This window comes from Chenopodium quinoa, unplaced genomic scaffold (assembly GCF_001683475.1).
Source record: "Chenopodium quinoa cultivar QQ74 unplaced genomic scaffold, ASM168347v1, whole genome shotgun sequence".
Lineage (NCBI taxonomy): Eukaryota > Viridiplantae > Streptophyta > Magnoliopsida > Caryophyllales > Amaranthaceae > Chenopodium > Chenopodium quinoa.
In genome coordinates, this window is record NW_018742204.1 from 21,100,972 (window position 1) to 21,126,766 (window position 25,795).

Below are 25,795 nucleotides of genomic sequence, written 5' to 3' on the forward strand. Positions count from 1 at the left end.
CACTGATTTCATTAATTCAAGCCTACCACGAACATTTATGATAACAAATAATGATCATACATAATTCCAAACGGCGTTATATGACCCGAGATGTATCCCATAGAATTTCAAGACTTTTCAACACCGGGCCCCAAAACCTTCAAAATTTCTCAAAAAACATGAATATTAGCCTTCAATTTTGGATTTTTCTACACTTTCGTTGATTTAATTGTCATTATAGTCAATTTAGGGTTCGGATTATTGAACTTTTGTTTATGAATACTCGAACAATTTAACGAGCCTACTTCGATAATTAAGCCATATTTGGTTGTTAATGTGTTGCAGCCTATTGTTCATACAACCTTTACTATTACAACAAAACTCTAAAAATGGAATTTGAAGAAGAATAAAGTTTATTTAGTCACTTTTGATGAACATATTAAGCAAGCCTTTCATGAATTAAATTAAGCAACCATTTCGAAGGAGAATGAGGTTGGATGGAAATCAGCCGGCAGCTCGAATGGTGGTGAAATTGTTAGGAAAATCAGGCTATAAGTTGAACTAATGGTGTTTTTCTTAAGGGTGTGGTTGTTGATTTATGTAGGAATTGTAGCAAATTATCTATTTATCTTCCCGTTTTAGATACATATCAATGTTGGGTGTAGCGAACTTTGTCGAGAATGGAGCATGTAGTGATGAAACTGAGAATGTAGGTGTTGGAAGAAAGTGTGTTTAAAAGATTAACTTTATAGACATGTATGCGTAAAAGCATGATAAGTTTAAGAAATATAATTGCAATGCTTGATTGGAAATATTATGTTCCAGTTCCTAGAATTTGAATGTTTTTTCATATTTGAACTATATATTAAGCTAATGACCTTATGGTATTAAGTTTTCTGTCATGTGATGAATCTGTTTGAATATTGTATCCACATCCCCTTTCGGGAATCTTGTACATGCCACTCAAAATGAGAGTGAGAGCACAACAGCATCCTGTTCATGGTGAGAGGAGAGAAAGGACCGTCATTTTTTTTTTTTTTTTTTTATTAGCAAGAGGATTGCAATTCATTGGGAAATATTAACTAGCATTGATATGCGCTTTAAGGCATAAGCTATTTGTAATCTCACCCCAACCCCTCTTGCCATTGTCTTGATGGAGATGTCTTGACATGTTAAAGGCCTTTAAGGCTTGATATTTCGATTGTGCTCCATCATTTTGGTTTTTGATGGAGGAATGATATAGATTGGAGTAGGTTTTTGTAGGAGAGAGGAGGGCTGCTTTGAAGGACTGATTGAGGATGAGGATATAAAAGCTCTTTTTGAAACTAATTTTTTTTAAAGGAAATTTCAAAACTGATTGAGGTTGATGTAATATGTTTAGAGTTTTGTAATTTCATATGCTGGTTGGTACTTATCTACATTTCTTGGGTTGATAGTTTTTTGTTTAGTGGGAGAGGTGCTCACTTGTAATAATCTGTTATGGAATTTGGATGTTAATCCTATTGTTTTCGTTTTTGGTTTAATTATTTAGTTTGGATGGTGTAAAGTGTGAGTCTTATACAGCTATACTATTGGTTTCACTCTCTCTCTCTCTCTGGCTTATTGCTGTCTGTTTCATTTGGTCCTTTGTTTGGGAAGATTGTTTTAAAGTTCAGTAGTTTCTGGAGTTCTAAGTGCTCAAGAAAACTGCAAGTCTTGAATTTTTGGAATATTTACCTCGCTGATTCCCAATATTATCTAGACCATTGCAACTTGAAGAATTGAAGTGTTTGAATTGTCCTCTTGACTTGGTTGGGTATGTGTGGGATATAGTGTTGTTGGACTTGCTCTGCTTGGGTTGCTACAAGCTTGGAGAATTGAATTGAAGTGAACATAAAAAGTTTATGAGTGCCTATCTTATTCTTTTGGTTATGTTTTAACCTTGGGTGTTAGCTGGCGTGGAGTCTGTGGACCAAACGAGTGTATAGCTTCTTTACTCCTAGAGTTGTGTGCTATTTTGTTGGATTGTACTTATTTAAGGATGGAGCATTTAGTGATGAGATGGAGAATCAAAGAATGTAGGTATTGGGAAGATGTACAAGTATAACTGTATAAGGGATGATTTAACTTTTCAGATATGTACACATAGTGTTATGATTTAATATTTTACATCCCACACATTGTTGTTCTAAGAATTCTTTGGCAGACTCACATTCTTGCTCTGTAGTTTTTGTTTTTTATTTGACCTGCTTGTTAAGCCGAATAACCCTTTAATATTGAGCTTTCTGTCATGTATTTGATAAATTTACCTTTTGTACTTACATAGTTGATTTATTTATTTATTGTATCAGGAGAGGTGTCCACTTGTGATAATGAGTTATAGGTTTCGAATGTAAATATTAGGGTCTGTACTATTTACTTTTTTTTTTCCCACTTATTTCAGGTTAGATAGGTTGAGTTAAGATAAGTTAATATAATTTCAGATTAGAAAAAATAAGTTCAGATTAGTTCAGGGTTACCCAAGTTCAAATTACAACTAATATCAGTTTTAATAATTCAATTTAGTTCAGAGAAGTAAAAATTAGGTGAATAAATTAGACCCTTAATTTTTGTATATTATTAGAATGATGTGGACTGTAATTATTATGAAGTACGACGCTAGATGATTAATTTCACTCTTTCTTTTTCTCTTCCTCTTTGAGCTTGATTGTGCTTCGTTTAGCTTTTATTTTTTTCCTTGTGAATAATTTAATTTGAGTTGGCTTTTGTGGATCAAATTAATGGGTATGTTGGTCTGTATAATGTTGGGGTACAAAGGGAATTATGGAAATTGAACATCCTTGAATGACTGGAACTTATACCTAGTTGATGCCTATTATTATAATGGAAAGCTGCAACTTGAAGAATTTATTTGCTTTAGCTCTTTTCTTGACTTGTTTGGTTAGCTGTGTGGGAATATACGTCATTGGGCTTGACTTGTGTGGGTCGTTATGGATTTGCTCAAATTAAGTCTGGTGGACATAATGGGATTTATGGGCCAATGTGAGGAACTTTTAGCTGATAACTTTTTCTGCCTCCTTCTGTAGCCTTTCTGATCTCAAAGAAATGAACAAACAAAACACTATGTGCTTGTTCAGCATTGCTAATTGTTCCGATATCTGTGGTGGATATTTCTACAATTTTTTTTTGTTTCCAACACTATAAATTCATAGACAACACTAGCAAATACACCTTAGTCAATTGGTTTCTGCTGAAGTTCTTTATTATTTTGCTCTGTAAAGATGAAAAGTGCTTTCTTATTTGCAAGGTTTGGATATAGCCCCCTTCCCTAAGACATAACACTTCTTTCTTCCCCTTTTTCTGGACACACTTTCATTGTACTTTTCTTTTATGCAGAATTAATATGAAGGTTAGTATTGTTTAGCACTGTAATGGATATGAAACCTTGTTTTGGCAAAGTTGGTGGTCACTGATGTCCTTGCCCTATGCCTTTGGAGGTGTTCTCTGGAAATTCAAGGCTTGTCGGCTTGCTTACAGTGATTGGCATTTTTGGAGTTGGAAAAATGCTACTTGTTATGTACATTCCCTTTCTTCATGTAAATATAAAGGCCCCTTTCAGCCACCTCACAGAAAGGTAATCAGAACAGAGAAGCAAGTCAATAAGAAAAATGTAGATAGAAAGGTTTACATGAGTGATATTATTAGACAGATTTCTAATATTCTGAGGTGTACCTCATGGATTTCTGCCCAAGAACAGCTACAGAGGCTTCGTATCAAATGGGACTCTGAACTTTCTAATTGATTTATTAAGATGCTCTTAGAGTTTGCCTCTATAGAAATAGGTGATGATTTGTAGAATATTTAAAATTTTATTATTTATGTGGAACTTGGTGCTATTACGGATATTACAAGGGGATCCTAATTGCTTAACGACTTTTTCACTTAGATACTGTTGCCTTAGTCATCTATCTTAAGCATTGGCATGTGAAATAATCAGTATCAATTCTGAAATAATCTGAATTCCGATAGTACTCTCATGTTTCATTGCTTAGCTATTTGTTATTGAATTGCATCCTTTATTGTTGATAAGGAGCCTTGATTTTTACTCGTTTTTTAATTTTTTTAAAAAAAGAAACACTTAGATTTTTTGAATCTATCATGATTTCAAGGTTCTAGTTTTTTAGAGATTTACATTTCAGTTAATGCCAAAATTTGATCTCTGCGTGTTCACTGGTTCAACCGTCTGGATCTGTTGATATCGCAAATTACATCATACCAAACCAATCAACCAATATTCAACTTCATACAGGAAAATGCAAATCAGCTCTTGAAGTTTTTCGGAAAATGCAAGAGACTGGGGTACAGCCTGACAAAGCTACATGCAATATTTTGGTAGAGCAATGTAGCAAAGCAGGGGAAGCATGGGCAATTATCCAAATTCTGCTGTACATGAAGGAAAATTTACTTGTTCTTCGTTACCCTGTCTATCTTCAAGCAAAGGAAACTCTAAAGATGGCTAATGAGACTGATTTGCTTCTTCGACAAGTTAATCCTCATATATCTGATGATGCTTCTGATTACACTGAGTTCATGAGAGAGGAAGAAACTACATATGATATGAATTATAGCGTAGACAGGGGGCTTCTGATTGAATTTTTAAGAAAGAAAAATTTTTCTGCCATTGATCGCCTATATGCTGGAATAGTGCACCGGCATAAGCGGTTAGCCCCTGACCTTGTCTCTAAAATCATTGAGGCAAATTGTACTCATGGGAGGATTGAAGCAGCTATTTTGGTCTTAAACAACTGCAATGATATGGGCATTTACATTGAAAATGAAGCATTCCTTTCAATAGTGGGGGTTCTTATTAGAAAGAAAGAATTTTTAAAGATTTTTCCAATAGTTCAGCAAATGGTCAAGTATGATTTGTTTTCTGAACCACAATTGGCTATCTCGTTAATATATAGGCTTGGTCAAGCCAGAGAGCTTGACACTGCTGTGAAAATATTTAAGTTATTTCCTAAGGAGATTAAGACCACTACGCTGTACACTGCTTTAATCAGTGCCTGTTTCTCAGCTGAAGATCCTGATAAAGCATTGGAATTCAGGGTGCAACAGCGACCTACAATGTGCTTATTAGAGGGCTTGAGTTATGCGGCAGAATCGATGAGGCCAACTTTTATCGTAAGGAGAAGAAAAGTTTGCAGAAGGAAGATGTTCCAGAAACTCTTCTTGCAGACGAAAAATTCTGTGATGTATTATTTGCAGGGTATATAGTGCTATAAGACAGTTTTCGAACGGGGCAAAACATTCTTTCCTCAGGTGGTGGAATGTTACTCTGAATCCCAAAATGGTGACATCCTGTCTTGGCAGATGAATGAGTCATGTGGCATTTCTAGCCTATGTGCTATAATGTTTTCTTGCTTGCTGACTCGATACCACTAACCCTTGGTAAGGATTTGTTTTTATTAGTGTTTACTTGTGGTTGCTTTTGATTGATGGCTTATTGGCCCCACCAGCTTTTATATGGACGCTGACTAAAGTTTTATTTTATGATTGTCTACGGAACAACATAATTCGCGGCGCGATATTACTTGGCAGTGTCCGAACAACCAATGCTGGAATGAACACCTGTTTTGATCAGCGCCAAGATTTTTACTCATTGGTAATTCTAATTAGATGTTTAATAGCTTTATTCTTGATTTAATTCCTTATTTTTCTGGAATAAATTTCATGTGCTAGAGTGTGGTTTTATAATATTATGGACGATGTACATCTTAAACCTGTCCCCACATCAGAAGTCAGCATCCAGTGTTGACGTTGGTGCTGGCGGTTTTTTGTTAAAAATGCAAATGAAGCATTTATTTAGCTTTAAGGTACTGATTTTGAACTTGGTGCTTATGTCCAAACTTTGCGTCTGTTTTCCAACGTGATTGCTTCTGCGTTTGTTTGATATTATTGCTTTTGTCATTGCTATTTGAAGTGATTACTGGTTTAATTTTCAATTCGATATGTGAACACAGAAGAGTGTCATATCTTCATGGCATTTCGTATAATTACTAAGATAGAGAGGCTTTTGTTAAATGAGAACTAGGAAGGGTAATTTGTCAATCAAGATCCTCTTTCCCTTGCCCAATATAGCCTTTTCTTTATCTTTCTAACATGTACTTGTATTATTGTATATGTATAAATAACCCATTTATTTATCTCGTTATGTTTTATGTCCCAAACTCGCAATGTCTCATTTTAAGCCACTTCACCTCCACGCATAGATAACATAAAATACTTTATTTTATAATGAAGTATGTGTACATGTTACTCATTGAACTCTTTAATTTATATATTAAAGGGTGGAGGAAGCTGGCAAAGTTGACATGTACAGAATTTGATTGATGAACCCAGACAAGACCCGTGTTGTATTGTACCTGTAGATCTGTAATGATAAACTCAAATTTGACACAAATCCAACTCAACTTTATCTTATGGATTGACTTGAAAAGTTGTACAAAATATGACTTATTCTAATTGATTTTTTAAAAAATAATTAATTAGTTGCATGTTTGGGCTGGGATTTATATCACACGCAAATAATACTTGAGATTATTCATTACGATTATCTAGAAAAAAAAAAAAAAGGATAAATAATTGGTAGAAATCGGTAAATACTGGAAGTAATTTAACGGTTTCTGGCCTAAAACCTCAATAACCAATATGAAAGAACTGGGATAAGAAAGCTGCCAAAATTGAGAAATAAAGGGGGAGGTAGTTGGTTCTTTCTGTCTGATAGTGTTTTGAGAATCTAAGAAGATTGCAGATTCTGATTGAATTATCAGACATAACTTCATTAGCACATGGTTCATGCTAGGTACTACTATGTTTATATGGCTCAATCTTAGATTTTAAAATGTAGCAAACTTGATGCATGAATTTATCATGTTTAGCGGAATAAGCATATTTCATGACATGTCGTTGGTTGCTTAACGTACAAAACTTGTTGGATGATAATGTACGGATCATGGCATGATTAGTAAAGAATATATTAATTATCAATTGCTTTCGCCTTGATCTAACGAAATACATAGAACAGGACAGGTTACGCAGTATAGTCGTTGGCTAATGAATCTTTTAATCCTTCTTTATGCTAATGATTCAGCATGCATTAATTAACAATAATGCTCTTATATTATTTTCCATTCCTCATTAGATGATGCTATAATTTTTTTTTTAACAACATTTCGTCAATATGATTGCCACTTTAGCTTTCTATTACGGCATAACCGAACGTCATGACGGCTTTTCTGAATTATGTACTGATGAAGATGATTAGCATATTATATGCCTAAGAAAAGTTAAAGAAATTAGAGAAGCAGTTTTGGATTAAGGTATTAGATTTTGCTGTAGGGATTAGAATAATATCGCGTTGCTGGTGTCTATGATGTGCTCTTATCAATTAGGAATATGCTCATATCATTATGCCTCTCAGATTCCATGTTCTCTTATAACAAAGAGTTGTGTTTGGCATGGCCTCACTATAGATTTATGCTCTATTTGTCTTTGTTTTTAGTTTCTTTTCCTAAATAGAGTATCTAGGCATTATAATTTTGATTCAATCATTTTCGAATGAGAATTTATTACGTGTACACGTTACACAATAATGTTACACTGCAATAACATGTTCACACCTACAGTGATGGTTTTGCAGATGGAGATCTTCGTTCTGTCCCTAATCAGCTACGGACAACATATAATTCCCTCCTTAATCAGCGCAAATTCTACCATACAACCAGGTGAACCTAGAAGAAGTTGCACACAACGGTTCTCTGCACAGCGCAGTCAGGTTCATACTGCTTATGACCTGATGGGATGTACCACTAAATGCTCGCTCAAATCATAATTTTGGAGCTAATACTGCATGGGACTCCGAAGTAGTTGGATCTGATTCTTGAATCTTTAATCTGTAAAGAATCCAGAGAACAATTTGCTGTTTAGGTAGCTTTAAGTTGCCGTCCATACTACACAATGGTATTGTAATGTCAGCATGCATTAGCTTAGTAAGTGCTGATCAGGAATATTTGGAATGTAATGTAAGACATTCATAATGGCGTTTTTTGATTTGATGCTATGAAATCGCGTCACGCTTGTTGTGCTGACTCTGCTAAAATTCCATGTTAGTACGTGGACTCCATGTATGATGTAAGCGGGTTGTTCCATGCTTCTCTACGTTTAGCATGTTTGTTCTATTCGATTCGTCACTGACGGAATCACGGCCTTTAACTTCAAGTAGGGCTAATAATAGGCTAATGGCTTAGCCTATTCTTGAGCTACTCAAGCTTCACTCGGTCATAACTTAAGTTCGAACTCTAGCTCAAGATCTAAATTAGTTGAATGATGCTTGAAACCTAATTTGGCTTACCTAACTTGTTTTCACCACAAGTTTTGGAACTATTTGTCTCACAAGATTATTCTCATTTGTTTAATCAGTCTTGAAACACAATTTTGACCACTTTTAAATTTATGATGTCAACTAACGTAATTGATTAAGTTTTTCGATAGTAGTCAATATATATGATAGAATCCTATTTACAATTGTTTTTTCGGTCTTTACACAATTCCAAAAAAAAAAAAAAAAAAAAAAAAACAATTCTAGTCTTCTAGATGACATGAACTGTATAATTAAAGCGTTAACGTAAGATATTTTAGTGAAATATGCACATGATATCATTACTTTCATTTAATTTCTTTGCCAAATGGACCATTGGCACTTTAGGTTTGAATTATTTTTTAGAAATTATAATGGTATGTTAATTGAGGATGTGAGGTTCTGAAATGGACCTTTCTTCCCCTAAAACTTTTCCAATCAGGTTGGAAGTCTGACAATACCAATTGTTTCAAAAAAAAAAGAGAGAGAGATCCAAATCATCCAATGCATCAGATTCTGCTATAGAGCTAGACCAACTTGAATAAGTGGGTGGCTTGGTTAGCAACTAATGAAAGTAAGTGTTGACGTGATGTTTAATCATTAATATTGATATTTCGATTGGATTATGCACGTACTTTTTTTTTTTAATTTTTTTTTTTTTTATGTATGTGATTCAATGATTCATGCGTAAATATAAAAAATACGAATTGGAAAAAAAAAAAGTTGTAATTTATTATTCTTCTTCACGAATCTCACATGATCCAGAAAATTAAATTTATAATAAGGGCTATTGAAATTGATCTATACTTCGTACATTTATCTATAAAATACAAGTATGAAAATTGAATAATTGATACGGAGTAAAAGACAATTTGACGAAAATAATGAAAATGTATTTAAAAAAATGTTAAAACACATGCAATGAGTATGAATATAATTTTTTTTTTTAAAAATGAGTATTATTTAGCAAAAATTGAAGAAATAATTGAAACAATACAATTCATTCTCTTCAACTTATTTTCAGTTTTGTTCATTTCAGTTCATTTCATAATTTTCTTCTCTCATAAAATATTCAGTTCACTGTTGTTCAGTAAATGAGAACGGACCCTTAGTAAGTTAGTATGTAGATGGATTATTTGGAAAGCTTGGGAGCATATCATAACTCATAAGTTTAACTAGACAGTTGAAATGTGTTTTTTTTTTTTTTAAAAAAAAAAATCATTATATGCGATCCATATTCATTTCATCACCTCGTCATTTTTACTCGACACATCAATGGCCTAACTTTATCCTTAAATTTAATAAACGTGAAAAGAAAAAAATATGTTTCCCTACCTAGCTTTAAGCTTTTCATCGTGTATAAAACCTACCGATATGATAAATTATCATGGATAATACAACACACTCTAGAATAAAGAATGATTTTATTCTTATTTTGAGGATATAGAAGGATCATTATATTCGATCGAGGCCCATAATAAGCAATATGAAAAAAATAATATATAAATAAATAAAAACAAATTAAGGGTTTGTCAATAAAATGCTTGAATGAAGATCATCATCTTGAACTGTAATAAGTTGCTTTTAAGCTATGATGATGATTTGAATTAAAATGTGACAAAGATCCTCACCATTCTTGCATATAAATGGAACAAATTCTTCACCTATAGGAGATTATCTTTTCCGTGCAAATTTTAATTAAGGAAAATGATGTATAAAACCATAAGGGCTACATTTAAAGATTAATGTGATAAAAGTAAAAATTATAAATAAAATATAACTACAGTATATATAAATTAGGATAATTTGCCAATTACTACCGCAAGTTAATACCACTTTGTAAATTACTACCGCAAATTTAAAAGTTGTGAATTACTACCGCAAAAAATTTTAAGATGTTGCGATTACTACCAAACCCTCATTAAACCCAACTATGACGTCATTATATTCCTTTAACCTGTGTTTGACCATGGTTAAGGACTTTAACCAGCCCCCCCAAAAAGAAAATGGGTTAGGGATATAATGACGTCGTGGTTAAGGGCTTTAACCATGGGTTAAAGTGATATAATGACGTCATAGTTGGGTTTAATAGGGGTTTGGTAGTAATCGCAACATCTTAAAAAAATTTGTGGTAGTAATTCACAACTTTTTTAATTTGCGGTAGTAATTTATTGACAAATTTTCCTATTAATTATACCAATAGGCTTGATTTTGGCATATATTCTTAAATTAATTAAGTAGTGTACAGAGTAATTTAAGTATGGATTCATGACAAAACTAAAGGCTTATATACGGGAGAAGTATTGGCGCATAGGGTCTACATGCCAATGAAACACATAGAATGACATTTTTGTAAATAATGGGAACATGAGAAAAAGTGGCGGTACAAAATTTGATGGCAAAAAGTACCACTACATAATGGTACCTTAAATGTACCACTGCCACTATTAAGGGAGAAAAAAAAAATCCCAAATTGCCCTCCTATGTGCTTGTGAAACACAAAGGCCCTATGCGCTTAAACTCCATAGGTTGATTTTGTTATCTATTCTTAAATTAATTAAGTACTGTACTGAGTAATCATAGTTTGGATGTACTCCATACGCTACTTTAAACAAATCATGTACTCCCTCCGTTCCTTAATACAAAACCTCTTTGTAGCATTTATTACTCACTTAATAAAGGAAAAGAGGCTTTATATTAAGGGACGGATGGAGTGTTATACTATATTTGTTGGGTCTTTTCTCATACGATTATTTTCAGTTCAACTCAGCTCTAATAAGTTCAGTTCAATTCAGTTCAGCTCCTAATTTTCTACTCTTATAAAATATTTATTTCAGTTCAGTTAAGCTGATTCGGTCAATGATGATAACAAGCCCGAAGTTATGTTTAAAATGGGAGGAATTGAAGTAAATTTATAGAGTTAGAACATCTCCAATGGTTGTATGGTACTTCGTAGCTAAAACTTGTAATTTTAGATGTTCAATTTAATAAGTTGATTTTTAGAGTTGAAGTGGAAAATTAGCAAGGCCAACAAGTTAAATTTACTTGACAAATAATTAATTGACAAGTAAGACTTATTCCAAAGTATTAAGCTAGCAGTTTAGTAGCTAATCATTAAGATACAAATTAGCTAGAAAAGAAAGTAGTAGCTTGAAATCTTTCGTTACAAAGCAAACTAATCTAGCAATTAATTTGTCACTAGTGATGATTATAGGACATGATGACTGTGACTCATTTCAAGACACTTGTTTTACATTATATGCATGCACGAGAGATAAAATTCAAAATACTTCTATAAAGATTTAGGGTAGTACTTCGTATATTAATACAAGCATTAATTTATAATTTGAAAATACAAAATTTTTATTGTATGTTAGAAATAGACTTTGTTTCTTGTCTTGTTAATTTAAACAACATCAAAACAGAAGTATTCATTTATTATTTCTCATCTAATCATCTTAGCTTGTTGTCTTCTTTATATTAAATATAAATTACAAGATGAAATATCGAATTAAATTCGCAACAAAGTCGATTTAAATCATTTTAGTTTGATTAAGAAAGAAATTATGAAATAACAATATGGAGTACGGAGTAATTAATAGGGAAGAGCCACACAATCCCAAACCTCGTGAAAGTATATCAACTCATATTACGTGATTCACGAATAAACCACCTGTCCTAAATTATGTGGTCAGACGAGATAAGAACAATTTATAATTCGCGTAATTAGATAATGAGGCTAAGGTTTCATATGAATAAGAATCACGTTTATATTATTTTAACTTTGCTGATAACATTAAATAACCATTAAGAAATACTCTTTGATGGTTATTCTATCTTTGCCGTCATATTCAAGTATTTACTTCGTGATTGCTTGTTCATTTTTATTCTCACATGTTTTTCCCCTACTTTGTTGACCTGCCGCGTTCAGATTAAATACTCCATATTAAAAAGACATGCAAGTAAGTGCGCGTGTGGGTGCACGGAGTGTGTTGACTAGAAAATTTCAGTGAGACAGTCGATAATAGCTTGAGTGTTCTATGACTAATAATGTCCGTTAATGTAGATTGTGCGTAGATAGTATTATCATGATATCAAAATACTTGTTTATTGATACCAACATGTCGATTCAAAATTAGGATATAAATTTTGTTAATTTTTAAAAGAGGGGCAGATGAGATTTGAACCCGTGACCTTTGTGTCACGCTGGCTCCGATACCATGTTAGTGGACCATCTCAACCAAAAGCTTAAGCTGATGGTTAAGGCGTAAGAATATGTTTTATACTCTATCATGAGAGAGTTAAACACGTTATAAAACTAAGGAAGTATTCCTCTTCTACGGCCATATGATTTTGCATGGAACCTCCTTCAATTGTTAAGTGGACCATTTTGTTTGATAACACGTGAAACCTAGGCCTGCATTTAAAATACAACAAAGAAGGCGTGGAGTGTGAAATAATTGTTTTTAAATTAATAATTTGTGCATTGTAAGGACCTATATAATATGCAATGTAGTATCAAAGAAGCAATGAGCCTATGAATAATGTGATATTATTTCTTCGACTAGTCGAATCTCTTGTTGTCTAATAATGGTATATGCACCTAAATAATACTCCGTAAGCAAAATATGATGTACAAACTTCAACTAGTCACGCATAGTTTATTGTTAAATAGTTATACGCCGATCATATGCATAAATAAATAAATAAAAATAATCACCAGAATCATTTTGGATATGCACGGGTCTCTCTCATACTAATATGTAAATCTTCACGAAATCATATCATTTATTTCGTTTTTACATAATTTGCAAAAGAAAAACAATGTTATTGTATTCTAATTCATTAGCAAAAACAAAACAAACATATACTCAGTTGTGCAATTCAATTTGGACAATTACCCTTAATCGGTCCAAAAATTAGTTTGAAACTTGAAATTATGGAATCGAAATTGAAGTCAACTCATCAAAAAAAAATGTTGATTCAACACAATAATTTATTTCATCTAAACTAAAAAGTTACTCCGTACCTAACATAAAAGTGCCACAATTTTATGATAGAAAAATATTTTTAAAAACAATTTGTATAACATAAATGTTCATTTTATTTTTTGAATGAAAAATATTCATCATTTTCACACAAACCAAACAACCAAATTTTTTGCATGTAAAGTTTTAAATGTGACTGGTCTCGTCGTGTAGTAAGAGTTACTTGGTTAGGGGTTACTCGTATGGTTAGGAATTACTCATCAGTTAGAGGTTACCTAACCATTGTTTTGGTGTGTGTCAGTCGGCCATATAATGTAGTCAGCCACACAAAAACAAACTTTTTTTATATACATAAAAAAATATGTTAAAAATTACTTTATCTTTTCTTACAAAATAGTATCATCTTCATATAATTATTAGTTCAATAAAGTTATTCAAACCCAACTTTATTTGTTAAAATTGTAAGCAAAACAAGTGACATGAACACGCCATATCTCTTAGGGTTTAGAGTGCCCAAGTAGAATGCCCTTGAAATTGGCACTCTTTTGAACAAAACTTGCTAACTTTGTTACATGAACTCTTGATTTCACCTCAGCTACTCATGTCAAATCCTCGACACTCGGACATTGGTATTATATGACACTTGGACACTTAAAACCATGGGGTTTTTTTTCCACAAAACAAACAGCCGAGTCAGACGCTTGAACACATACATGTGTCGGACATGGATACCTGAGTTCATATAACATAGCTTGCTAGCATCAATAAAATCTTAAATGACCTATAAACCCTAAAATCACAAGAAAATAAAACGGAGTAATAAAAATAAGAGATTATTTCTTGTGATTATAAGAAAGTGTTCTAAAGCAATAATGGAAAATAGAAATATACAAATATTGAAAATGGATCAGCCGTCAAAAGAGAAGAAAGGAGAAGAACATTTATAAGGGTCAAAAGTATTCATGGCACATAGCAACTTGTACCGTATAACACCGCTTTGTGTAGTATACAGATACAGATGAAGTATACGTATACAGCTACGTAGACTATAACAGATATGTATGTATATATGCATGGTTGAGATTAGATCACCGTGCAGTGTTTGAATCTATGCGATAACCCTAGACTTGCCAATGCTTGCCTTGTCCAATGGCTTGATTTGAGGAGAATTAAATGGCTTCGGAACTTGGATTGTTCCTTTATACGAGTATCCTCAATGCTTTCAAGGATACAAGTCTTGCTCATCAACCATAAAATATCGATTATAATTTACGAAGCACACAATGTTGTATACGAAGTGTTTATATATTGTTTCAGTTATCCGATTTTTATTTATCTTAACTTATTTGATTTACTTAATCAGTTAATCTTGTAATAACTCATTTTAGTCGTAAATTATACTTTGATAAGTCTTCATAAACTTCAAATTGACAAAAAAAAAAAAAAAAAAAAAAAAAAACACCAATGATTAATTTAGTTAGTTTAAGCAAATTAAATAGTTACTATTTATACTCATTTAAAGAATGATCAAATTAAATCATACCATATCCTTAGCACCCCTAACAAAACTCATCAAGAATTTAAGATCCCTCAATTCTTAATATTGTATGATTAATCTCTCCAAATAATTTCTTAGTTGACCATGTCTTCTCGTGCAACATGTACAACTTACACGTATCTCTAAATAATGTGTCTCTAATCGACTTGGCATGCAAGTCCATTGTTCAAAACCTCTATGGAAAATCCATTAAAAATTTTGTAATTAGCTAGTACTCCGTAAAGTCTAATACAATACGAATTAAATATATTTTTGGTTTTTCTAAGTTATGCCCCCAAACTTTTTCGTTTTCTAAGTTGTGTTCATGCTTTTTCAAACGTCTAACTTGTGCCCTCAACCTCAGCTCACTAATTTTTATTAACAATAACTTTTGACGTTAACAATAACCTTTTTTATTATTTTATTTTCTGATTTTTTTAATTTTTTTTAAGTGTTAAACCAATTAGAATGGGACGCGAACGCCACGACACCATTGTCGATAAAATAACTTAACTTCCGTTAAGGGATATGGCTGTCAAATGGTATTATTGATAAAATATCGTGAAGTGAAGAGCACAGATTATAACTTTGAAAAAGCGTGGGTACAGTTTAAAAATTCAATAACCTTGGGGACATAGCTTAGGAAAACCCTTTTTATGTATATATTAGAATCGTTGATTGTGAGAATGTTCGGTCAGTCTGACAAACTCTCCGAGTTACTTAGAACAAAACTAACAATGATAATGAAAATTAAAGTTGTTGGTGGCCATCAACAAGGATTTTGTTTTTTGTGTTTTTTTTTAATTTTTTTTTTTTTTTTTAATTTTCAAGGTCAAGTCTAAACCCCGTAATTTTCATTTACAATTTGTATTAAATAAACAACATTATAATTTTCATTTACGTATGAACCATTTTGAGTTTTTCACTGTTTCAAGTACTTTATAATTGTTTTGATTTTTGAAGTGTCAAACGTCTTATCCTATTCTCTCTCTCAAAACAAACAAAAAAAAAAAAAAAAAAAAAACGTCTTATCCTATAAGGTGAAGCTAGGATAGTAATCGAATTTACGTACTCGTACCTATTTGGTTTCATAAACTTATGTACCTATTTGGTTTCATAAACTTATGTACCTATTTGAATTTTAACTTGATTGACCACCTTTGCCATAAATAAAAAAAGTTAAATAATAATAATAATAATAATAATAATAATAATAATAATAATATAGGTTGGTTGGTTGAGAGAGGGTCGGTTTATTATTATTATTATTATTATTATTATTATTATTATTATTATTATTATTATTATTATTATTATTATTATTATTATTATTATTATTATTATTATTATTATTATTATTATTATTATCTCTATGTCTAATAAGAGAAGTAATCTCTTAGCTTTATAATGTGGTTTGGTTAACTCTCTGTTTTTCAACCAATATAAGACACATGTGATGATATTTGGAAGGGCTATTATTAAACGTTGTATCAAAACTATTGCTCATGGCACTCATGCGTTCTTTCTTTCGAGAAGAAAATGAAAGAGCCGTTATACAAGCCTACAAGCTAAGCATTGCATTGTCACATACACGTATTATATTTGTAATACTCCCAACTAATTGGCATTAAGGAACTCATACCTCGCTCAAATTTGCATATGCCTAAGCTACAAGGATATTCTATAATAAATTCTTTTCACATGAGAATAGTGGCCAGTGTAGGCTTTTATTTAATTATCACATGTTTATTTAACAATAGCTAAAATACAAGTTTATTAATCAAAAGCCTAATCTACGTTAAAAAGATGAAACGTTGGGTCATAGAGTTTCTTTCAAATTAAATATTATGTACATCTCAAACGAGGTAAGATGACTTAAACGAATAATAACTAAACGGATAAAAGACCAATGCACACACTTTAAAGGGCATCAAACATAGTTGTTCATGATATCACTTGAATTGTGTACGTACTAGTGGCTTGATCTTCTTTGTCCTTCAAAAATAGTGGCTTCTTCTTTGCCCTTCAAAAATAGTGAACTCAATTTCCTCACAATCCATCTTCTTTAACAGATTGAGTATCCATATGCTAGTTATATTCACATCTTTTATTAACCAATAAGAGTTATAGGAACGTAACTTTATTTCTTCGAAAACCACCGTTACATAGATGGAGCGAGTTACAACCCAAAAAAGGAAAGCTAGCGACTTTCTTAACATGTGTATCAGTGTATGACTTTGAGTTGTTGCAATAACAAGACAGCCCTTATTGCATAAAGAAATTACCCGTATTAAACAGTCTGCGAATACTAAATATGGAGATGTATAAGATTTTAAATTATAAATATGGAGTAAAGTTTGTATGATCTAGAATCTAATTAAGAAACTCACACCCAAATTAAAGATGATATGCATTTCCGAAAGCAGCTAATAACATGTCTATTATATTCTAACTCGATCAAAATCAATGCTCGCTATTTAGGCAACAAAACCCCCATGATGCTAAGTTATTTGGAGCAGGATATATATTAAAATAAGCATATGTATAGTAAAAAATCTTACAAAATTAATTATTGTTAAGTAAGAGTTTATTAGTTTAGATAACAATGATTTTTATGCATTTCAACATAGTCTCTGTCTTCATTCATTTCGACTAGCTAGAGTTTTTAGAGGGATTTCATGTTTACAATCACTAAAATTCAAGCAATAATGTGAATTGCAATCTTCAACAACTTCCACAGAATAATTTCTCCTTTCATTGTCCTTTTCCCTTAATACATTATTAAATTCATAACCTCCACATGAAGGGTTTTTTCCCCCAATTTATGTTTCTTCAATCTTACTTTTTACAAGATTCAACAAACCCTCATGACAACTATCTATATAAAAATAATACAGTAATAATTAATTAATAATATTTTCTAAATTGATAGTATAAGTTTAGAATTTATGACAAAATCAAGCATTGATCGTTGTAATTATGCTTGACAATTCTTAATATTCTATTTTAATCTTCTTGTACGTAGTCTTAAAGATTGTATATATCATTTTCATTATTCCTCATCTTATACAGTTTGCACCGTTTTAATTTTTTGAATAGTAGTTGACATAAGCAGACATCACATATTATATGTAGCACATTTGTCAACTTCAAATCAAAGTAAGGCCAGCATTTTGAAACTAAAAACTAGCAAGCCTTCCCCATATCACAACTACTTTTTCTACTCTAAAATAGCAAGCAATACTTGGTGAAGGTGCCAACTCTTCTTCTAAACAAACCCCCCTTTTTGTTCTCTATACTTTTCCCAAGAAATAATGAAGAATTTTTCTAATTTTTGTAAATTAATTTTCTTTGGTGTAGGTTTACTTGACAATGTGGCAATTACGCGGCGACAAGTTTAGGCAAAAAAAAAAATTCAAAACATTAATTACTCTCCTAAATTTTCCTGTCAACGTTTTTTGAGTTAATTCTTTCCTTATTGGTTACTAAAAGTAAAAGATAATTAATCTAGACTGTTAAAGTGTGAAAATTAGTGAGAGATATAACAGAATATGTGGCGACACGTTTACGTTTTTGCATTAAATATTAAAAAAATTGTTATGATTTTATTGTAATCCTATCAAATATTAGCAAAATTTAATTCAAGTCTTAGCTGCCTACTACCCTTTTTTATTAATTATCCTTGTCAGCATTTTCAATTTCCACGTCATAATCATACAATTTATCATACAATTTGATTATTATTTAATTAAAATTATCCTCTACGATCAATGGTATTTTGCTCCATCTTCATTGACAATTTCTCTTCATTGTCACACGTGTATTACATGAGTTATCCTCCCTTTATTTCAAAAAAAAAAAGAAGAAGAAAGTTATCCTCCCTTGTACACTCAATCAAACGGCTAGGAGTCCACATCATATAATTATACAATAGTAAGAAATAATCGGACGGTGGAGGGTTGGCAAGATCTCTGCCTAACACGTGGATATTGATTAAACTTGATTTTTTTTCTCGTGATACCCTGAAATTAATTTGCTAATCCACAATTATACGGAGAGCCTTACCCCACTTAGGAGCATAATGGCACATAGCCATATACATAACAGAATATTCGCTAAATATTTATTCCTAATTAATTTTTTTCTCTCCACTCTTGAGTCTTGAACCAATGATATAGTTGTATAAAAAAAAAAAAAAAATCGGAATAAAGGTTAAATTCAAATAAAAATAATTTTAATTAAATTTAATCAAGTTATAACAGTCAATAAGTTCAAATGAGATGAGTTCAACAAATATATCTATAGATAGATAAACTTTAATCAATTTTAAGAAAACACATTCTGAGTTCATATTACAACTAGGGCAGTGCAAAGTACGGTCTAGACTGCACCAAACCGCAAACTTAACCGCAATTTTGCGGTTTGGTGCGGTTTGGAAATTACGGTGTGGTTTTCAAATTTGACCAAACCACAGTTTTGCGGTTTGGTGCGGTTTCAAAAAAATTTCAAGCCAAACCGCAATTTAATGCAAAGACTCTTATATGGAAAGAAGACTCTTATATTGTATTTATATGTACTGAATTGTGTGGGTCATTATTAAGAAAACCAAAGTTTTCCTTTCTTATTACTCTCCGTTTCTTGTGCTTTGGAGTTGTAATGGAGTGGTTGTGGTTTACTTAATGATTTTGCTCCATGTTTGCCTTGGCATGTTACTGGGTCACTATTAACATTGAAGTAAAGCACTACTTCTTTATTGAATTATTTGCATAGTTGTACAGTTTCTAAGTAAAAATTTCATAACAAAAGATTAGCAAATAATCATTATTTGTGAGGTAAAAAAATTATGGAAAAAACGCAAACCGCACCGCACCAAACCGTATTTTACGGTGCGGTTTGGTGCGGTTTGAAAAATCACAAACCGCACCAAACCGCACCGTGCACAACCCTAATTACAACTAAGTGTTAATAAGGTTGGATAAGATGAGTTAAAATGACATAAGTTTTGATAAAATAATCAAAGTAAAGAAGACAATTCGATTTCAAGTTACAAGTAAAAGGTCCATAAAAACGGATAAGATAATTTCAGTAAAAATTAATTTAGATAAATATACAAAGTAATCAAGATTAAGAGAAACAATCCGAGTAAAAATAAAAATAAAATAAATTTCGATGATTTATTAAAAAAAATCCGATGAATAAAACACCCCTGAGGTCCTTAACTCCTTAAGTTAATTATTGCCATTGGTGGTTTGGTACATTGAGATATCCATTTAAAGTTTTAACACATTAAAAACGTAACTCCAACTTAAGTAATTAAGCATAGATACCCCTATAAGCTTATTGTACCACAAACTTATTATAGGTCCCAATACACAAAAGTACAAAATCAATTTTATAATTTTACGTCATAAATTCCATATTACCTTTTTCTTTTTCTTTTCTTTTTTTTTTTAAAAAAAAAATAAAATTAAACTGTTGGGTTGTCTTATTTATCTCCTAACCTATGGGACCTATATAAAGGTTCGCAGCCTACCCAACATTTTACATTCAAACCTTCCGTTTTCATTCGGATCTCTATTCTCTCTATTCAACTTAAAACCCACAAAAATTGAAAAAAAAAAACCGATTAAATTCACTGATTTCCCATTTTTCATTCAATCAATTTCTCTCTCATAAACAACAATGGCGTTCAAGAAAACACTAGTACAACGATTATTCAATCTCTCACGATTCTCAACACCTTCAATATCACGAACCACCGCCGCAAAACCACCCTCTGAGCCTCCCGAACCTTCTAGAATAAAGCGTAACATGCAACGCCGTCCACTCTACCAAGCCGCGATGCCGCCGTCATCGGCGGCGCTCCGGCTATTCCCTCCGACGGGAGAAAATCTCGTCGAAAAACTAAAGGAATTAAACGTCGCAAAAGATCGAATTCGATTGAGCGGGTTGATTCCGTTACCGGAGAAATCGAGGGCAACGGCGGCGCGTGAGGAGGAATCGCCGGTAGGATTATCGGCGAGTGAGGTTCGAAAAGTGTTGAGAGCGTCGCAAGTTGAATTGATAAGATCAAAGTTGAACGAAGTTGAGAGAGATTGGGTAACGTATGAGGAATTTATGGAGTTAATTGAGGAAAGTGTTGGTGGTAATAAAGATCAAGCGTTTTCTTTTGCTAAGAGTTTAGATGATAGCGGTTCTGTTATTGTTCTTGGAAACGCTGTTTGCCTTCGTCCTCATCAGGTTGGTTACAAATTCCAATCCTCTCATTTTATTTCGATTTCAATTTTATCATCGTTTAGGGTTCGTTCGGTATCATTGCGAGTTTTCAGTAGTTTTTAAAAGTTAATATATATTGTTAGATGAATTTTGATTAATAATGTGAAAACTCATAACGATGACGAACAAAGTCTAATATTAGATTGAATTGTTGAAGTTGTGATTGATTATTTGAAATGTTGAATGGGAACTGATGAGTTTATTATGTGTTTTTTTTTTTTTTTTTTTTATTTTGGATTGTGTTATGAACAGGAAGTTAGAACATTGGTACGCCAGATCTAAAAGGGTTCCACTATTGACATCTATTTTATCGTTTGTGGAACAAATTTTTAGCATTCTGGTAACGTTTCTCGAAGGAGTAAGGAAGGGAGAAAAAAAATAATATTTGAGAGGAAAAAGCCAAAGAGGGAGGGAGGAAGGAACGGATGAAAAAAAAAGAAGTGTATTTTATTTATTTAATTATTTATTTATATATTATGAGAGAAAAAAAAAACAAAATTTCAATTAACCTCCCTACCCCTCCCCCACCCAGGAAATTATTTATAAAAAAAAAAAAAAAAAAAAAAATGTTGGAGATGATTTATTTTTGGGACTTAGAAATGAAATTATCTCCTACAAACAGTTCAAATTTAATTTTTAATCTCTTAAAAAGGAAAATTTACTGTTGATCTTGATTTGCAAAAGAGTTTATTTGCTGATATCCTACAAAATGTTTTTAAATTTTTTTTTAAATCTCTAAAAAGAAATTCAATTTTTTTTTTTAAATATGTTTGGAGTGCTGGTTTTATTTAAATTGCTGGATTACTAGACATCATAATGGATTTTTCAAGAGATATGTGATGACAGCTAATATAAAGTCGGTGTTACCTTCAACAGAAAAACAATTTTTAAGGCTTTTTTTATGTCGTTAATAAAGAAAATGTTCTTATAAAAAAAAATTGCAAACAAAATCGTGACGACTGATTTTTTTTTTTTGGTAATTAATGACTAATTATACTGTAATTAGTACGGAGTATGAAACAAAATCGTGATGACTGATTTTATTTTTTTGGTCATGAATGACTAATTATAATTAGTATGAACTATTTAAAATTAAGGAAGGTTATTATTGGAGTTTATGTGAAAAATCATATAATTAATCTAATCATACATAATTGATGTCACTAATTGCTTCCATCAGCCAATTTCCCCATGATCTTGGGCCAGATCCTTTTGCAAGAAAGCGACCTTAAAAACATCATCATCCTTGCATATTCTATAGTTACATTTCACATTACTTTTTTTTTTTATTTTTTATTTTTTAAAAAATTTCATTTCTGTCCATTTTACAATCATTTGTTAGTAGTCAATAAAGGTAAAGAAAACGAAACCATTAAGAAACCTGTTAATAATACAATGGAAAATTCTAATACGTTATTTTCATTTACTCCGTAAAAAAGTTATACAAGAAAAGGAGTCTTGTTTGTTGGTCCTATTCGCCATCATGTGATCGGACAAATTGTAACCAAATTGTTTTGAAATATATGTGCTCTTTGGTGCACGTAATAATTTACTTTGTTATTACGTGTTTTGTGTTGTCAAACTGTCTTAAAAGATCAAGTCTTTGAAAATATTGGCCAATGTAAGTATGAAATCAAGTTTTACCCAAATATTGTTTGTTTCCAATTTCTTTGATTACAGGTAGCTAAGGCCATTCAGAGCCTAGTCACACCTGCAGTTGTTTCCGACCCAAACGATCCTCGGATGCAAGAGCTGGAGCTGTTGGAGGAGCAAAAGGCAGAGATTGACCAAAAGGCGGAGGCACTAGTCCGCCGGGAGTTGTGGGCTGGTTTGGGCTACATGGTGGTCCAAACCGCGGCCTTCATGAGGCTCACATTCTGGGAACTATCTTGGGATGTGATGGAGCCCATTTGCTTCTATGTTACTTCTGTTTACTTTATGCTTGGATACACCTTCTTCCTTAGGACAGCTAAAGAACCTTCATTCGAAGGATTCTACCAAAGCCGGTTTAGTGCTAAGCAAAAGCGGCTTATGAAGACCCATAACTTTGATATCGAGAGGTATACAGAGCTCAGGAAAGCTTTTGACCCTCACTATTCATCATCCTCCTTGGATAAGAGGATTAAGTATGATCAACCTACAATTAATTGAAGAAAACAGGGATTATTGATACTTTAATTTTCTTTTTTCGAGTCTTATGACTTTTCTAATTATCGGATAAGCCATTTCTGTACTCTTTTTGGGTCCTTATCCATAAAAAAAACCGAATTCTATGAAGATGAAAGAATGTTGAATATAGGCAGCTGCGGCACTGTGTAAAGACTAAGGATTAGAGAAAACTCATTTTTTGTTGCAACCCTTCTTTAGAGCCTTCTTCTTTGGCTCTGCAGGCTATGTACTCTCCTTTTGAGAACAAAATTTAACGAGACAGATGAAGCGAAAAAAAAAAAAAACAAAACAAAAGATTAAAATTATGTTGATAACTTCGCATCCATCTATGATTCCATGAATTAAATTATGTTTATAACCTCGTATTCTAGGAACAAAGAACAAGTTAATTACTAAAACTTTTTCAGGTTTTCTTCAATCTTTCTAGCTCATTGCATTAAATCTAAAATTATACTACTTATATCTAACAAAAGATTAAATTATGTTTATAACCTCTGCGCTTGTGTGTATGTATGGTGTTGTGATGTATATAGTGGCGAACAAAATTTGTTAATTGGGTAGGAGATTAGAACCCATGACCTTTGATAGATAAGATAATGCTTATATATATATTTTTTTTTTAAAAACCAGTTTGTATATTTTAATGTACTTTGTATTCTGTTTAATAAAATTAAGGAAAATTTATCAAGAACTACACGCTTAATAGGGGTATTTGGAAACAACTACCCACTAAAAAAATTTATCGAAAAAACTACCCTCTAAATTTAAAAAGTTAGAGTAACACTACACATTTGCATTTTCTGGCGAGAATGTCCTGCGCATGGGCCCACTTTTTCAATTTTTCTCTGAAAAGACACGATGCAATGACAAATTGGATCTTAATTCGTAACCCTAAGATAAGCAATTTGAATTAAAAGCAATAAATTCAACCAATTTTAAATTATCCTCAATTTCTTAGAACCCTAATTTTTCTTATCGTTACACCCTAACATCAAAATTCATAATTAATAGATTAAAAGAGAAGAATTATCTATGAATTGCATACCCTACTTGTTTTCACTTCTTCAATTAGGAATTTTCAGAAGAATAATAGAAAAAGTGGGCCCCATACGCCGGACTTTCTCGTCGAAAAATGCAAATGGGTAGTGCTACTCAAACTTTTTAAATTTAGAGGGTAGTTTTTTTGATAAATTTTTTTTAGTGGGTAGTTGTTTCCAAATACCCCTATTTAACAAGTAATTCCTGACAATTTTTCCTAAAATTAAATTGACTTTTTTTTTTTAATGTGCCCCAACAACTGGATGTATATACAGAGTTGTGATTAGGGGTGAACATGGTCTGGTTTGGTGCGGTTTGAGTCTAAACCAAACCAAACCGCAAAATACGGTTTGGTCAATTTTCCAAACCAAACCAAACCATATTAGTATTGAAACCAAACCAAACCAAAGCGTAATAATGCGGTTTGGTGCGGTTTGGTTTGCGGTTTATGATGAGACGACATTTTTTCCTAAAAATTGTCAAATATTAATAAACTTATAATAAAGTTCAAATAATTAGCCCAAAGGGATTGAATTATACTACAAATTTTTAATAAAAATAACAACCAACTAATCAAGTGCTAAGTGCTAACACAATAACACATAATAAAAATAATACATAACAAATTAACAGTGGAAAAAAACATAATACATTGTCCAAAAAAATAATTCATACTACATTATAGTTGTATGACCTATTGAATTTTAAGTATTGATATTTGAGATTGAGTATAATAGTATACTGACCTTATAGTCTTCTAATGATTTTTCATTTTTTTCATTTTTTATTTTTTTTATAATATATAATAACTATTTTAATTTATTTAAAAATTATATAAATATTAAAATGCGGTTTACTGGTTTACGGTTTGGTTTGGTTTATAATTTTTGAAAAACCAAACCAAACCGCAAACCGTATTTCCCAAAAAATCGAAACCAAACCGTAAACCAAACCAAACCGCTAAAATGCGGTTTGGTCTGGTTTGGTTACGGTCCAGACCAAACTGTGTACAGCCCTAGTTGTGATGGATGTATAAGAAATTCATAACTTTGTAAGTTAGTTCATAAAACGTTTAGAGAATGAAGCAATCCGAAAGCGGAAAATATAAATACTACCTCCGTTACAGGTTATGTGCAACGATTTGACATAAAGAAGAGAGGGAAAATATCTAATCGTTGTACATAACCTGTAACGGAGGTAGTATTAAGCAATTTGAAAAAGGTATAATGATTTTAAATTATGAACATGTACTACATCAATTGAATGAATGAATCATATACATGCTACTTGAATTGTGTATGTAAAAAAGAACCGAATACTAATGAATAGGATAAGGCAATACATCGGTCATCGGCTCATATATTTCTTAGAATCATGTAATGTGTTAAATGTTAATGGCCTCGTATTAGG

At 31.9% G+C, this 25,795-nt stretch overlaps 1 protein-coding gene and 1 pseudogene across 2 annotated transcripts; both read left to right on the forward strand.

Moving 5' to 3' along the window:
- Positions 1-4,254: 4,254 nt before the first annotated feature.
- LOC110686288 lies at positions 4,255-5,617 on the forward strand (annotated as a pseudogene).
- A 14,785-nt stretch (positions 5,618-20,402) lies between these two features.
- On the forward strand, positions 20,403-23,661 carry LOC110722984 (calcium uniporter protein 2, mitochondrial-like). Of its 2 annotated transcripts, XM_021902257.1 has the most exons (3): positions 20,403-21,142; positions 21,431-21,445; positions 22,859-23,661. In XM_021902257.1, exons 1-3 carry the CDS (start codon positions 20,585-20,587, stop codon positions 23,327-23,329), a joined length of 1,044 nt encoding a protein of 347 aa, XP_021757949.1. In that variant the 5' UTR covers positions 20,403-20,584; the 3' UTR covers positions 23,330-23,661. The 2 variants fall into 2 exon arrangements, with proteins under 2 accessions (XP_021757949.1, XP_021757956.1); XM_021902264.1 differs by lacking the exon at positions 21,431-21,445 and having other exon boundaries at positions 20,404-21,142.
- The last annotated feature ends 2,134 nt before the right edge of the window (positions 23,662-25,795 follow it).